Raw genomic sequence first — 16,277 nt, forward strand, 5'->3', positions numbered from 1 at the left:
AAAGAGAGAAGAAGAGGGGGCCCAGGACTGAGCCCTGCGGAACCCCGATAGTAGGGGGACGAGGAGAGGAATAGGAGCCGGCAAAAGATACAGTGAAGGAGCGGTCAGAGAGGTAGGAGGAGAACCAGGAGAGGGCTGTGTCCTTGAGGCCTATGGAGCGGAGCATAGTGAGAAGGAGCTGGTGATCCACAGTGTCAAATGCGGCAGAGAGATCCAGGAGAATCAGCAGAGAGCAATGACCTTTGGATTCAGCTGTTATTAGATCATTAGAGACTTTAGTGAGAGCAGATTCAGTGGCGTGTGAAGAGCGGAAACCAGATTGTAAGGGGTCGAGAAGAGAGTTATCCGATATATTAGGAAATTGCAAACCCAATCGGTGAAATATGTATGTTCTTAGGTGGTCATTCACATAAAAGAGGCTCTTTCGCCAATATTTACATGATGAACTGGTCACTTCATGAAGTGGCTGAAGATCTGATCAAAACTTAGATATTTTATATTGGTGTGTAAAGTTTATATGCTAATTTCCACCACCACCAAGAAGTATTAACTGATTTTTCTTCGAGGGTGTTTAATTTCTCTACAGCAGGACGTTGCCCAGTCATAAGAAGCAGCGTCATACTAGGGTGGGAGGAAGAAAACTCACCCAGAAGAGGTCAGACCCCGCTTTCTCTGTGTGATTAACCCGATCACACAGATCTCACTATGATTAAAAGTGCAGGGAGAGGACCGCTGCTATGTAATGACCTTACATACATGGCTTACATGTATCCCAGGGGAATAATGCCATGATACCTGGAATGGATGCATGGAAATTTATGTGATACTCTGCAGCTCTCATCTCACAGCAGTGACAGTGCAGGGGGAGGAGAGCAGACCCGTGTGTCATTGCATAAGCCGATCAGCATCTATCCCAGATACACAGCTCTGAGAAATCTCATTGAGAAAGCCAGTTCTGATTTCCTTGGGGGTGTTTTTCATTTTCCCCTGTATGATGCTGCCTGCTTATGATTGGTCAACATCATGCAGGAAAAAAACTGAGATTCTCTGCTAAGACCCCTGTAGTTACAGTTATATGAAAAAGTTTGGGCACCCGTATTAATCTTAATGTTTTATAAAAATTGGGTTTTTTGCAACAGCTAGTTTCATATATCTAATAACTGTTGGACACAGTAATGTTTCTGCCTTGAAATGAGGTTTATTGTACTAACAGAAAATGTGCAATCTGCATTCAAACAAAATTTGACAGGTGCATAAGTATGGGCACCCCACCAGAAAAGTGACATTAATATTTAGTAGATCCTCCTTTTGCAAAAATATCAGCCTCTAGTCGCTTCCTGTAGCTTTTAATGAGTTCCTGGATGAAGGTATTTTTGACCATTCCTCTTTGCAAAACAATTCCAGTTCAGTTAAGTTTGATGGTCGCCGAGCATGGACAGCCCTCTTCAAATGATCCCACAGATGTGTAACTTCAAACGGACTGTAACTGTACACGCAAAGAAACTGTAGACTTTACTGGAAGGGAATTGATTATTGTGTTGGTACTTCCAGCTAAGGTAAAGGAGAAAGAGCTGTATCTGGGAATATGTGCTTACATGGTTGGTATTCGAATGGTGACATCCCATGCACCTCCATTCAAGTGTAACCTAAGAAAGTTCGCAATGCTTTGGTCGGGCTAGCCTAGAGTACTAAATGTGATGCCGTACCAGGGTAGTGCAAACCGTTTTACTCATCTCTAGTGCACATCACTTATCTACCAGAACTAAATAGACTAAAACTCTCAAGTTATCAGGAAACGTCCACTGGGTCATCAAATGCTCTGATTCGGAGCAGGGAGTGATTACATGTGCAACTGCCCTATAGTAGAAATGCCTCTCCCTCCTCCTTAAAGAGGACCTGTTAGCAGGTCTAAGAAGGATAATGTTTGTTCTTCCCTTCTATATTTTTTTTTAAGGGAATCTGTCAGCAGGATCAGCCCTTATGAGCCGTCTATATGGGCATGTAGGTAATAGTAAGCTGAATAAAATGATATATTGATATCTGTGATCTGATGTCTTATTCCAGAAAAATCCACGTTTTCTTAAATGAGCCATTAGGATCTATGGGCCGGACATAGATCTCCCTGAGGATCTGCCTCCAGAGGTTATTGTAAATGAAAGGGGGGTGCTAATAGTGTGAGACATGTAGATCACGACAGCGGACTGTTAGTCATTACATGTCTCACATAAAGATAACATAAATTATTCTATGCCACCAAAAGATATAATATATATATATAATGTATAATTATTTACACCTCTGTTTTTTCGTACCATTTCCATTTGACCCAAAAAATAAAGATAAAAAAGCCGGTGATTCTGTACAACTTTAGGACAAAACATTTTATTTATTATCAGTTTAATATCATACATCCTTCACAAATGTATTTATTAATATTACAGTCTCTGTCTTCATTTAAAAGTTCTGTATTTCATCATCTACATCTCCCCTAGGACCGGAGGCTTCCTACCTCTGTGGCCAGATAAGACTTTCTATACATGGCTGTGCCTACTGGCAGTAAAAGAGTTAAGTTATCTGTAAATGAGGTAACATTTCACAGTACAATTTTCTTCAAGTTGTAAAGAACTAAATTTTGCTTTTTTTTAGGTTTGTTTTTCTTTTTTTGTTAAAATAAAAAAGTAGGAAAAAAAGGGTCTTTACAAAGAAAAATCCCACCGTCAAAGAAAATATGCTCCATCTCCGACATTCTGGACACTGTCTGGTCCAATGTGTGTGTGTTAAAAAAAGGAGTAGTGGGGAACTGGATATGCTGGAAACTTCATAACTGGTAATAGAACCATCCTCTTGGGGATACCTGAAAATAAATAATATCACAGTAAGTACACCGGCCTCACCGTACCACAGTCAGGACTTTGGACCTCTCCTCTTTTTCCTCCCAGCTGATTTTAGCTCATCTTTGTGTTGGGGAGCTTGTATCTCCTCTCTGCTGATTTATGATCACCCATCAGAGCTGAGCTCACACACTGAGTCCCACTTAACTTATATTGCAGCCAATATATTTGCAGGGAAGCAAAGGGCCAAATGGTGCAAAATTTGTAACGGAACGTACTTGAAAATACGTTTAAAAGGAAAGTGTAATCAGAAAATGACATCGATTAAATGTGTTTTTTAATATCACAATAGGTATGAAAAAAAAAATTCCCAATGATCACTGGGGCTATTTTAGACTATAATTTCCTGTCTTTTTCGGAAGAGTTTTCAGCAGTTTTGTTATCATCAGAGGCAGGTTTACAATGATAGATCACACCTCCATATATTTGGATACGTGCTCACGATCAGTGGCGGGCTTTCAAGCAGCTGAATTTCTGCTGGAATCCCGAACCTTAGGTAACTTGCGTTTTTCTTTGCGCATTTGTCTCGCTTTGGTTGGATAGATTACATGTGCAAAGATATAGATAGAGAGATGTCCATGAGATCAGTGCTGTGTGTGTAGTTTACTGTATATGTATTAACCTAATTAAAAAAATAAAATAAAATGTGCTCCCCCCTATTTTTGATAACCAGCCAAAATAAAGCAGACAGCTGCAGGATGATGATAGGATGGGAAGGTCCATGGCTATTGGCCCCCTCCCAGCCTAAAAATACCAGCAATCAGCCACCCCAGAAATTGAGCATCACATTAGATGCGCCAATTCTGGCGGTTTGCCCGGCTCTTTCTGATTACAGTAGCAATAACGGTAATGGTAGTTGGGGTTGATGACAGCTTGTGATTTGGCAAAAAAACACAGCTGTCATTAGGCCACAGGGTTAGTAATAGAGAGGTGTCTATCAGACAGCCCCATTACTAACCAAGTAACAAGAAATTAAAAAACACAGGAAAAAAAATATTCAAATAAAGGGTCCAACACTATCTCTCATTTACCAATTTACTTTAAAAACAAACAAACAAAAAAATATCCCATGATGGTCCGAAGTAATCTACCGAATACGAAGTAGCCCAAAAAAGGATAACTGAAATACCTAAAAATACAGAAAAAAAAACCCAACAGACATTAACTCATTCATCAATTTATTACCCAAAATGTTCCCACGAAGCTCCGATGTAGCCTATGTTCCCCGAATCTGTCTCCACGTATAAGAATACCAGTAGTGTGTCCACTATTCACAGGCGCCGGGTAGTGACGTCAACGCTCATCAGAGCCGCCAGGTCTTGCTGCGCACTGCAAGAGCCAGCGACGACGATGTGTTGTTGTCAGTACCCGGCACCTGTGAATAGCAGTCACCACACTGCTACTCACAGGTGCCAGAGGCAAGGAACGTAGACTACATCGGAGCTTCGTGGGAACTTTTTTGTTAATAGATTGGTGAACGAGGGACAGTCTCTTGTTTTTATTTCTGTCTTTCAGGTTTACATTTCTGGACTACTTAGGATTTGGTGGATTACGGCGGACCTGCGTGAGATATATATATATTTTTTCCAATAAATTGGTGAACGAGGGATAGTGTGGTGGCGTCTTTAGTCAAATAGTGTTTTTTCTTGTGTGGTTTTTATTTTTGTAATTACCAGGTTAGTAATGGGAGAGTCTGATAGAAACCTTCATTACTAACCCCAGGGCTTAAAGGGACTCTGTCACCTGAATTTGGCGGGACTGGTTTTGGGTCATATGGGCGGAGTTTTCGGGTGTTTGATTCACCCTTTCCTTACCCGCTGGCTGCAATATTGGATTGAAGTTCATTCTCTGTCCTCCATAGTACACGCCTGCGCAAAGCAATCTTGCCTTGTGCAGGCGTGTACTATGGAGGACAGAGAGTGAACTTCAATCCAATATTGCAGCCAGCATGCAGCCAGCGAGTAAGGAAAGGGTGAATCAAACACCCGAAAACTCCGCCCATATGACCCAAAACCAGTCCTGCCAAATTCAGGTGACAGAGTCCCTTTAATGGTAGCTGTGTTTGTTGACAAATCACAGCTGTCACCCTCCCCAATACCATTACCCCGATTGCCCTGGTGCGGTGGAAATTGGGAATAGCCGGGCAATTGGTGTATCTAATGTGATGTGCCAATTCTGGGGCGGCTGTGGGCTGGTATTTTTAGGCTGGGAAACGCTCAATACCAAAGGACCGTCCCAGTCTAATAATATCAGCCCCAAAATGTCTGCTTTACCTTGACTGGTTATCAACAATAGAGGGGGCCCACATCATTTTTTAAAATTTATTAGGTTAAACAAGGCTAAAAATGCCTGCTTAAATGCGCTTAAAAAAACACATGCGTTACAACTGCGGATTTTCAGGATCTCAAGCAAGTTTATGGGGAAATTCTGCACAAAAGACTGAGCGTTCCTGCAAGAGAAATTCACATGCTACGGCTCGGAACCTGCACCGTAGGTGATTTTACGCACCATAAAAAAGCACAATGGGCATGGGATTCCTATTCCTCCCATCCACTGTGGTTGTACTGTAAAATGCAGAATACTAGTATTACTGATCGCGGGCACGCGGTCTTAGAGGTTGTTAGAGAAGACTGCTCCTCTACAAGAGCCTTTTCACATCAATTTTCGATATTCCACTGCCTGTATGTATAACCATATATAACACATCCTGCAGGACGGACTTGCGCTCCCAATGTTCATTCTTTACGATATTCTAGAAAATAATTGGTGACAACACTATACTGACTGGGCAGCGGATACAAGAACTGCTCCGTGTACATCCAGGCCGCAGCCTCATCAAAAGACAAAATGTCATTATTCTTCTTCGTATGGCTATTGTTCTATGCTATTGTACATGGGAATAATGGCAAACCGAAGGGTGCAGTCTCCCCGCGGTGTGTACTGGCACCGCCGGGCTACGGCAAAAACAAGTGTTTATGCAACACAGCAAGGGAAATGCAAAAAGTGGAGTGTTAACCGGAGAAGCCGGCGCTGAAAAGCGGGGACACAGCATGGCGTTAGAGTAAAAGTCCACACAAATAGCAGAATTTCAAGTTTTTCTGGGCAGACATAAACACATACTTTTTAGTATATTATATGTGAACTTGTTGCCGCCGGCACCTGTAATCACCTGTAATAATGATAGCTCTTCTATTAGTAAGTGCTATGAATAAGATGCAGATTATTACTAAACCTTATCTCATTGCCGCCAGAAAGTCCATGATGATGGAGTGGGTGACTACAGACTCTCTCATGTCAGAGAAATTGTCCGATGATATAAAAGACACTTGGATCAAACTTTTGAGAATCATCTTACTGTGATCCGATTCTCTCGGCTGAGAGAATTGTATCACAGGGAAGAAGAGGGAGAACTTAATGTTTCCATCTTCTCCATTGTCTGCACTCAGATGACATCAGGGTACACTTCAATGGTTGACACGAACCCATAGACTTGTATGGACGTGCTTGATCTGATTATTAGAGACACTCACAGCATGCAGAAGAAAATAATCGCAGATCTGAACTGTTCCATAGTATAACATTGGGCAAAGTGCTGTCCGATAAAACATCAGAGAGGACTCGGCCATGTTCTACGCTCGTCTGAGTGTGGCCTAAGCGAATGCCCCCATCTACTAAGCGGAGAGTGGCCACATGCTCTTTCCTTGCACTGCTCTGTATCTGCCTTGTTTCTCCAAAATAAGACCTAACACGAAAATGAGTCCTAGCATGATTTCATAGGATTCTTGGAGTTAGCCCTAGTTATAGTTAGGGGGTGAGGATGGTGGCAATTGCCCACTCTCTCTTAGGTGACCCCAGCATTTCTATTCCAAGGTTAGGACTGTGTAAGGACCTTGGGTGACAACTTAGCAAAAGAATTGAATTTGCCTGCATTAAAATTTCAGTTTTCTTTCATCTCTTTATGTGAGGACAAGGACTGCTGAAGCAAACCGTTCTGTGTCACAGTGACACAGGACCATGTTACAGAACGGTTTGCCTTTCTTCGATGTCGTGTCCAAACCTGCACCCCTTTGGTCGTACCCCTAAGCAAATTCTGCTTCTTCCCCACCAAGCGTGTCCCACATATAAACATTAGTGGATGCTACAGTTGTCTAGTTCATCCCCCAATGGTGCCCTCCATTTAGCATAAACCCTACATTAGTACTGTGCTTCATGAATCCCATCGGAGTCTCTTGGAGGTGAGTACAAGACGGGTGAGGAGAGCTGGCAAAGGAACTCAGAAGAGGCTAGAGCCATCACGGTCCACACATAAGGAATAAAACAGAACATTTCATTTCTGTGCTACTGATTGGTGCAAATGGATTTGCAGAACCTGGTCCATTGGCCAAATCCGTGATCTCTGACTGCTGGATGGGAGCCCTGAGAGCCGGCTCTTACCGGACAGCATCCCGGGCTTCTCTTGTGACTAGCCGGCCTGGGGCAACCACATGAAGAGTCACCAGGAGGTAGGATTCAGTCCTCAGGGCTCCCGGCCAGCAACCACAGATTGCTCACATGGCCGATGGACAGAGTCCTGCGAATTGATTCGCACCAACTGGACAAGTAAATTGTACATATTAGTTTAGGTTCTCTTGCTTTAACTTATACTTTGGATTGTGAGAATAATGGATGCCGCAGCACATACGTGTACATACCGTAAGCAGGTGCAGCAGCGCTGTATCCATAGGGGGCTGCGTAACCTAAAAAGACAAACAAAGTCCTGAATATCCTATTCCATGTATATAGGGTTACATCAGTGTGGAGTAGACATAGGAGAATCAATTAGCATCGATTAGCAGGACTCCGGTCCATCGGCCAGGTCAGCGATTGCTGCACAGGACTCCTGCAAATCTCCTCGCCTCCCTGCTCTTGTGATGGGCTGGTGCGATGTGTGTAGGTCCCACTACAGTGATGATGGCGCACCAGCCCGGCTGATCAATAAGAGCAGGGAACTCCGGCAGATGAGGACATTAACAGGTCTCCTGTCCTGCAGTCACACATTACTGACCTGGCGATGGAGCGGCGTCCTGCAAATCGTCTCTTCCAGCTCTAGGGAGGACTATATAGAACGCCCATGTCTGTTAGAAATACTGGGGTCCCTGTGATCAGTACCTTGACATTGGAAAGATGAGGCTCACAAACACATTAAGGGCCTGGTTAATTAATTATGGTATTTCACTTGCAAGCGTTAATTATCGGAATCAACTACGTAAGATGCGTCCAAATAAGAAGTGCACGCCGCTTGATGAAATAGACTAGCAGAAAAACACCACCTTACAAAATATTTGTGCAACCTTTGAGTTGTGGAATTTTTTTACGACCTATGAAGGCATTTCATGCCAGAAAACTGGAGACAACACCTTCACGACCCGGGGCCCATAATATAAAAATACCCGGCATCATGTATTCTGCACCGATCAGTCACAGCCAGCAGTATAGTGCAGAGCTGCAGTTACAAAGCGTCAGCGTGGAGATACGAGGCTATCACACACCTGTACGCTCCACAGTGTGGGCGAGGGCTGTATACTTCTGCATTGTGCCTTCAGTATGTGTATATATATTTTATAAAAAATATATACACACCTAAGATTATCGGCCAATGCTGCAGACAAATGGCAACCAGCAGGACTATGAGTTCAGCTCTGCCGTATAATGCTGACTGTAACTCAGGAACAAGTAATGTAATTACAGAGTTTTGTTCAACTTTTTCACTAATATTAAATCAATATGTAAAATAGTGATCAATGGCGCAGTGAAACATTACATTTCCAGGATTTCCTCAGTATTGGAGGACATAATGCCATCATCTATACAATAGAAAGGAAATCCTGGGAACATGATCTGTTGGTGGCTCCACAGTGTTAGAAAAACAGCGATTGGGCATATGAAAGTCCAACATGCCCCATCCTTGCTTTCTCTGACAATAGACATCAAGATCTGGTCGGGCTGCACTGATACACATTCAATAGTTAATTGCATCTCTACAAAATGCCTTCATTTGATGTGTATGGCCAATTAAGACTCATTTTGAAATAGACTGTATACCTGGAGTAATGTAACCAGGAGCAGCTGCAGCGCCCACAAAAGTTCCCCGCGTCAATGCCACTCGTCCACGTCCCCGGGCTGCCTGCACGGCCGCAGATACCGCTGTGCTGACCACTCCTTTTGTCTGGGGGGATAAAAGTGAAATAATTAACCAGAGAGAGAGCAGCGCAGACTGCGGCTCACCATGGAGGGCCGGTCTGTGAAATCATTTACATCCATGTATTATTCTTGGTGAAACACTCAGAAAACAGATGTCTGTAGAGTACGGCGCTTCCTAGACTAATGCAGAAATAACCCCCGTTTCCTACCGGTCTACTTAACAGCTGCCCAGGGAGAGCGCAGAGCTTTACTTTGCTGCTTCCTGTTCAGACTGGGGACAAGTCGTACACCAGCGAAATGATCTCCCGCAACACATTAACTTCTCCATCCAAATGGAAGCGGAGCGCGCGGGGAAAGATAAAGTGGCTGAATTAATCTCCTCACTGTCTTTATAATGAAAATGAACAGTTAACTACATAATTAATGCAATGTATCTGTGCTCTATAAAAGCCCCTGTGTAACACTCGGGAAGCATCGGCCCGTTTTGGCCTCATTTACACGCCACAACACGAATGGTCGGACTCCTTAATGTGCTGCTTTATGGAGATCCTGCAGGCAAAGAAATGGCAGGATAAACGTGAGAATCGTGATTACACTCCAGAACTATACGAATATCTAATCACTGTTACTGAACATTTTATGATGCACAATTGCTGCTTGCTTGAGGGGGATTTTTACTTACAGGTTTGAGGGGCATTAATGGGGGCAAAGATCTCGCCCACTTCAGCTAATCTGTATTTATGTTAGCGGGAGGATATGTTTATTTTTTCTTTATAACAATTCTTTTGCTTCTCATATTTGCTGGTCCGGCAGATACATAGACGACATTTAGATTTTGGACGGGTGATGTATCGTCCTCTTTCCAATATTTATCTCCTATTTCAAAATAATTGTAATCTTTTTGGAACTTTTTGGGATATTATGTATAGAAAAGAAACAGCAGCCAACACATTGCTTCGAGCTACCATCCACCACATACCATTAAAGGGAATCTGTCAGCAGGTTTTTGCTATACAATGTGAGAGCAGCATAATGTTGGAGCAGAGAGCCTGATTCAAGTGATGTCAGTTGCTCAGTAGTTTGCTGTCGTTTTAATACAATCAGTGTTTTATCAGCAGGAGATTACAACTGAAGGACTAGGTGTCACATGCAGGCCAGTCAGGCTAATCTGTAACTCCACCCCTACCACTTTTTGGCAGCTTGCTGACAATGCACAGTGTATACAGAAATCGGCCAATCAGTCGCGTGGGCAGGGTTATACACAGCTCAGCATTCTGAGCACTAGCAGAGAAAATAGGGATTCTAGCAAAACTGCACCAAGCAGCCCAGTAAGTGAAAAATCACTGGAATCAGGATCTCTGCCCCTACATGATGCCGCTCTCAGATTACATGGGAAATACCTTCTGACAGACTGCCTTTAAATACATTCCTGTGGAGCCTGCTCTAACACTAACCAAAACAAGAAACATATTGTAGATACAGTGGGGAAAGTAAGTATTTGATACTCTGCCGATTTTGCAAGTTTTCCCACCTACAAAGAATGGAGAGGTCTGCAATTTTTATCGTAGGTGCATTTCAACTGTGAGAGACAAAATCTTAAAATAAAGAACAGAAAATCACATAGTATGATATTTAAATACTTAAATTGCATTTTATTCATATATTGGCCACCTCCCAGACTAAGAACATAAGCCTTCAGCCGCCCCAGAAATGGCGGATCCAGTACATGTGCCAATTCTGTAGCTTAGCCTCCACTCTTCCGACTTGCCCTGCTGGTGTGGTGGCAAGTGGGGGTAATAATAGGGTTGATGTCAGTTTTGTAATGTAAGCTGACATCAAGCCCAAGTGTTATTAATGGAGAGTCGTCTATAAGACACTCCCATTACTAACGCCGTAGTCAAATGTAATAAAAACACACAGAAAAAAAGTCCTTTATTTGATCTTACTCTGGGAGGAGGCCAATACCCATGGCCCCTTCCTGCACTCTTGCGGCTCTGCCTGCTCTGTACCTTTGTGGCTTGATCTCTACTCCGCACTCCTGAGGTTCTGCTCCATTCTGCTCTGCTCCGGTTGCTGCACTAATCTCTTGCTGCAGCTCCTTTCCGCAATCCTTGCGGTTCCACTCTGCTTAGCTTCAGCAGTATCTCTTGCTGCAGCTCCTCTCCACATTCCTTGTGGCTCCGCTCTGTTTAGCTTTTATTGCTGTGCTATCTCATGCTGCTCTACCGCTCCTATTCGCAGCCTTACAGTTCTCTTCCAGTCTGAACAGGTCCCAACCTGTTCCCTCTTACTTCTTTCATACTACATATCCATACCTGCACCTCCTGTGTGAACAGGTCCCTACCTGTTCCTTCATATTACATTTCCGTACCAGCACCTTCAGTGTGAACAGGTCCCTTCCTGTTCTTCCTAACTACATATCCGTACCTGCACCTCCAGTGTGAACAGGCCCCTACCTGTTCATTCATACACCACATCAACCAGTCCTGTGTTCTCTGCCGTGCCCTCCAATCCAGTGTTCCTGTCAGTCCTGCCGTGCCTTCCAGTCCTGTGTTCCTGCCTTCCTTGCCAGTCCTGTGTTTCCTGCCGTGTCTCTGCCAGCCCTGTGTCTCAGCCGTGCCAGCCTACTCGTCTGAGTTTCAGCCGTGCTCTTCTGCCAGTCCTGCCTGTTGCCCACACCAGTCCTGGTGTTCTTGTCTCCCAAGTGGGATGAGCAGCCACAGCCAGACACCACCCTGGAGTAGCACCTGGCAGCTGCCTGCTGCACAAGCCTGTCCTCACCATCAGAGGCTCCAGTGAGAACCCAGGCAGCTGTCATAGTCACGCCCCTTCCAGGGTAGTCTGGTTTGTGGCACAGTGGGACCACAAACCCCCCGAGCTCACGCCCACCAGTCAGGGCGTGAGCGTGACAGCCATTAATATCAGCCTGCAGCTGTCTGCCTAGCCTTTGCTAGTTATTAATTATAGGGGAGACCGCACGTCATTTTTTTTTGTAGGGGGGGATCACTCCTTGTTAATAACCAGTAAAGGCTAAGTAGACAGCTGTGAGCTGATATTAAGTGCTTGGGAAGCTCCATGTTTATTACCCACCTTCCCAGATAATAAACAGCCCCCAGCTGTTGGCTTTCCCTCAACTGGTTAAGAAAAATTACGAGGGACTCCGCACCATTTTTTTTCCTTGTATTTAATTATCTACATACATGTACAGTAAGCTACACACGCACTGCAGTGATTACCGTATATACTCGAGTATAAGCCGAGATTTTCAGCCCAAATTTTTGGGCTGAAAGTGCCCCTCTCGGCTTATACTCAAGTCACAGTCGGCGGTGGGGTCGGCGGGTGAGGGCGCTGAGGCATACTTACCTAGTCCCAGCGATCCTGGCGCTCCCCGCCTGTCCCACGGTCTTCGGTGCTGCAGTTCTTCCTCTATCAGCGGTCACGTGGGACCGCTCATTAGAGAAATGAATAGGCGGCTCCACCTCCCATAGGGGTGGAGCCGCCTATTCATTTCTCTAATCAGCGGTAACGGTGACTGCTGATAGAGGAAGAAGCTGCGGCACCGAAGACAGCTGTCCGGGGGAAGGAGCCGGACGCCAGGACCAGGTAAGTATGTAATATTCACCTGTCCGCGTTCCAGCCGCCGCTCCATCTTCCCGGCGTCTCTGCGCTCTGACTGTTCAGGTCAGAGGGCGCGATGACGCATATAGTGTGCGCGGCGCCCTCTGCCTGATCAGTCAGAGCGGAGACGCCGGGACCGGACGCTGGGAGCTGCAAGCAAGAGAGGTGAGTATGTGTTTTTTTTTTTTTTTTTTACTGCAGCAGCAGCAACAATGGCAGAGCTTTCTATGGGTCAATATGAACGGTGCAGAGCACTATATGGGGCAGAGCTTTCTATGGGGCAATATGAACGGTGCAAGAGCACTATATGGGGCAGAGCTATAGGGCAATAATGAACGGTGCAGAGCACTATATGGGGCACCGCTATAGGGCAATAATGAACGGTGCAGAGCACTATATGGGGCACAGCTATAGGGCAATAATGAACGGTGCAGAGCACTATATGGGGCACAGCTATAGGGCAATAATGAACGGCGCAGGGCACTATATGGGGCACAGCTATGGGGCAATAATGAACGGCGCAGGGCACTATATGGGGCACAGCTATAGGGCAATAATGAACGGCGCAGAGCACTATATGGCACAGCTATGGGGAAATAATGATCTATTTTTATTATTGAAATTCACCGGTAGCTGCTGCATTTCCACCCTAGACTTATACTCGAGTCAATAAGTTTTCCCAGTTTTTTGTGGCAAAATTAGGGGGGTCGGCTTAAACTCGGGTCGGCTTATACTCGAGTATATACGGTATATATCTCAATGACCTCTATCAATCCATCTCTGTATATAAGATTGTTTTATTAGCTAGTAAACTAGCTTGAAATGACAGAGAATGACTGTATGTAAAAAGCGGATGTTAAAAATGCGTTGCATACAGATGCTAGGTGAGAAAAATTGCGTTGTACTTGCATGACACTAGTCCGACTTTTCAGGAACATCGATCGGATTGTTTTAATTTAAGCTGATGTGTGTGAGCCGTAAAAATGAGAATACCGGAGCATATTGCAGACAGTTCACACTTTCAATTTTGTCTGGCCCAGAGATCTTAACAGCTCATTTACATTTTAAGAAAAACGTGTATTTCTCTGGGATAAAACATTGTATCACAGATATCAAGGCATCATATTATTCAGCTTCCTATGAGCTATATTCCCATAGACTGCTTAGGGCGGTTGATACTACTGCCAGATTCCCTTGAAAAGTTCGCTAGACTCAAAATGCGTCAGTATTTTCCTATGCTATTATTTGAGTTTTTGCTTTTAATTTGCTGACCTGGATTCAGAATCCTTTCTCCTCCCTTTGAACAGAGCTGCTTGATACCTCATAAGCCTTATCCCCAGGAACCAGACTGAACACCGCAGATATATTGGATGGGATGAGCTGTATCCACAAACCTTCTTATGCTACTATCTCAGTAAAGCCGGGATCACACACAGCGAGATACGGCCGAGTCTCGCAGGTTAAAACCAAGCTCTGGCACGGCGTGCGGCCGCATAGCAATACATGGAGCCGCACGCTCCGCTCCGGAGTGCCGGTGCCAGAGCTTGGTTTTAACCTGCGAGACTCGGCCATATCCCGCTGTAGTGTGTCTCCGGCCTAAGAGGGTTTATCCATCTGGTCGTCACCTGTGTGCACACTAGAGTTCACCATTTTAGGGGTAAACTAATATGGGGCGTTCGCTAAGGAATTCAGCAATCAAAACCACCAAGAAACATACAGATTCTGTAGTGATGGCTTCGATATTCAGAGAGGCGCCTTAACGGGGTGAACCAAGGTTTAAGAACACGGCTGCATTCTAAAAAGAAACCAACTAACCCACCGCCGGTCGACAATTGCTTGTGGTATTACAGGTCTGCAACATTTACCTTAATGGAGAGAAGATGCAATACCAGAAACAACCTGTAGGCCATTTTGGTTTTGTGTTTTTTTCCTACTCCTAAACAATCTGACGATCACGCGATCACTGGCAGTAGTGGCCGCCCTGCTGCCTTTCTTGTATGTCCAGCACTGTGTATAGAAAGATGAGTGACGCAGAGACTGTATCGTACCGTCACTGACGCGGGCGCACCCCACCTTTAGTTGCACGATTTCCCTTATAGTTGTTATTCCATGGTGTTGTAAAATGCGGCATGTTAGAAGTAAAGAACAAACTAAGATATTCTTCATTATCGCCTGGATTTAGTTTAGCTCAAGAGTAGAAAAAACAAACAAACCAGACAATATCCCTACAACTATACTCAGCAAGGCTTTGGCATAGAGAACACAGGTAGCTCCACGCTGCAAACGAGATTCCCCCAGGCAAACCGCGCAACAGCAAAGTCAATACATTCCCAGCCGGGGATCAAAGAGGAAGCAGGAGAAGAATCTGTCTCCAGACACTTCCAACTTGTAACCTCAGTATCACTATGGCGCTCTGGCTTTTAGACGACCCCTTCCCCTCTACTTTTCACATAACACTTGTCTTGAAATGTGTGATTATCCAACGCGAGAAAATTGCTGTTATAATTTATTTTTGTGTCTTTGGTCCCCATCTGTGTCCTTTTAAAAAATCCAAGGGGTAAAGTTTCTCCTTATGTAGAGTGACATGCCAAAGTGAGGAGACTTTTAGGCTGCAATGCTCCTCTGGGTAATATGCAAATTATCTCTTCAATAATGGCACATCACTAACTTTGAAGCTCTGGTGGAGGTCTACATCATCCATGACAGAAAAACCTATGCTGCTGCATCTTCCATGACTGGAGTATGAACAATGGGGGCCGTTTTACTAAGATACACGCGACAGAGGCCTAGATGATCTCCAATAATGATGATCGACCTGTAGGTAGGTCACTGATATCAGATCGGTGGCGGCAGCCCCAATATAACTGCTAGTAGCTCCGACAGCGGCCAGATGTAGACGTTGTGAAGAAGAGGACCCCAGTACTGATAATGGCCGCTCATGGGCCCTCGGTCAGCTCATATTCATTTCATTTGCAGCAGCCACTAAACAGTGTGATGGAGTGAGCGGTGGCGGTCCTCTCGGTACTCCAATTACATCTGGTCCCAGCCGGTGCTATAAACTCCTGATCGATGGAGGATGCGGGTGCCAGCTCATACAATAAGCTGACTTTGACCTATACTAAGAGCTTATGGAGACATCCGTGCAAATCGGTCAGAGTACAGACCACCAATGCACTGACTAACCGCGGGTCTTCCAGAAATGCATGAAGCTGTCATGCTTCGGTCAGGATAGCCGAGGCCAGTCTGTGTATTGTGGTCCGATTTTGCACCATTGTTCATGGACATGTGCATGATCCGTAAGGATAGATCAATGTGGTGAAAACCCCATTTAAAAGGGTTGTTCACTACTTGGACAATCCCTGGTACTATATAGACAGCCTGTACTCCCCTCCGGTGCCGACATCACTCCAATCGTGTCTCTTACTGGATGATCTCCGTCACTAACCTAAGGTGCACGGTTCCTGCTAACGTATACATATAACGTAGAAATCTGCCTTACAGTCGTCTGGCTACAGACTGTGCAGCTAAGCAGATGACTGCACTACAAATCCCCATTTGGACAACTCGTTCATAGTAAACGAGTATTTC

General features: G+C 44.7%; 1 protein-coding gene across 5 annotated transcripts in view; it reads right to left on the bottom strand.

Moving 5' to 3' along the window:
- Window positions 1-2,366: 2,366 nt before the first annotated feature.
- Window positions 2,367-16,277, bottom strand: part of LOC138662619 (spermatid perinuclear RNA-binding protein) — a 144,838-nt gene continuing 130,927 nt past the window's right edge. For 4 of the 5 annotated variants that reach the window (XM_069748444.1, XM_069748442.1, XM_069748443.1 and 1 more), the window contains 3 exons: window positions 8,973-9,096; window positions 7,583-7,627; window positions 2,652-2,854 (listed from right to left, as the gene is read on the bottom strand). In XM_069748444.1, coding sequence (XP_069604545.1) covers window positions 2,778-2,854; window positions 7,583-7,627; window positions 8,973-9,096 — 246 coding nt within the window. In that variant the 3' untranslated portion in view covers window positions 2,652-2,777. Of the gene's footprint in view, window positions 2,855-7,582; window positions 7,628-8,972; window positions 9,097-16,277 lie in introns of all 5 variants that reach the window. The other variant, XM_069748445.1, reaches the window with a different exon arrangement.

Source organism: Ranitomeya imitator, chromosome 2, assembly GCF_032444005.1.
Source record: "Ranitomeya imitator isolate aRanImi1 chromosome 2, aRanImi1.pri, whole genome shotgun sequence".
In the NCBI taxonomy this organism is placed as follows: Eukaryota; Metazoa; Chordata; class Amphibia; order Anura; family Dendrobatidae; genus Ranitomeya; species Ranitomeya imitator.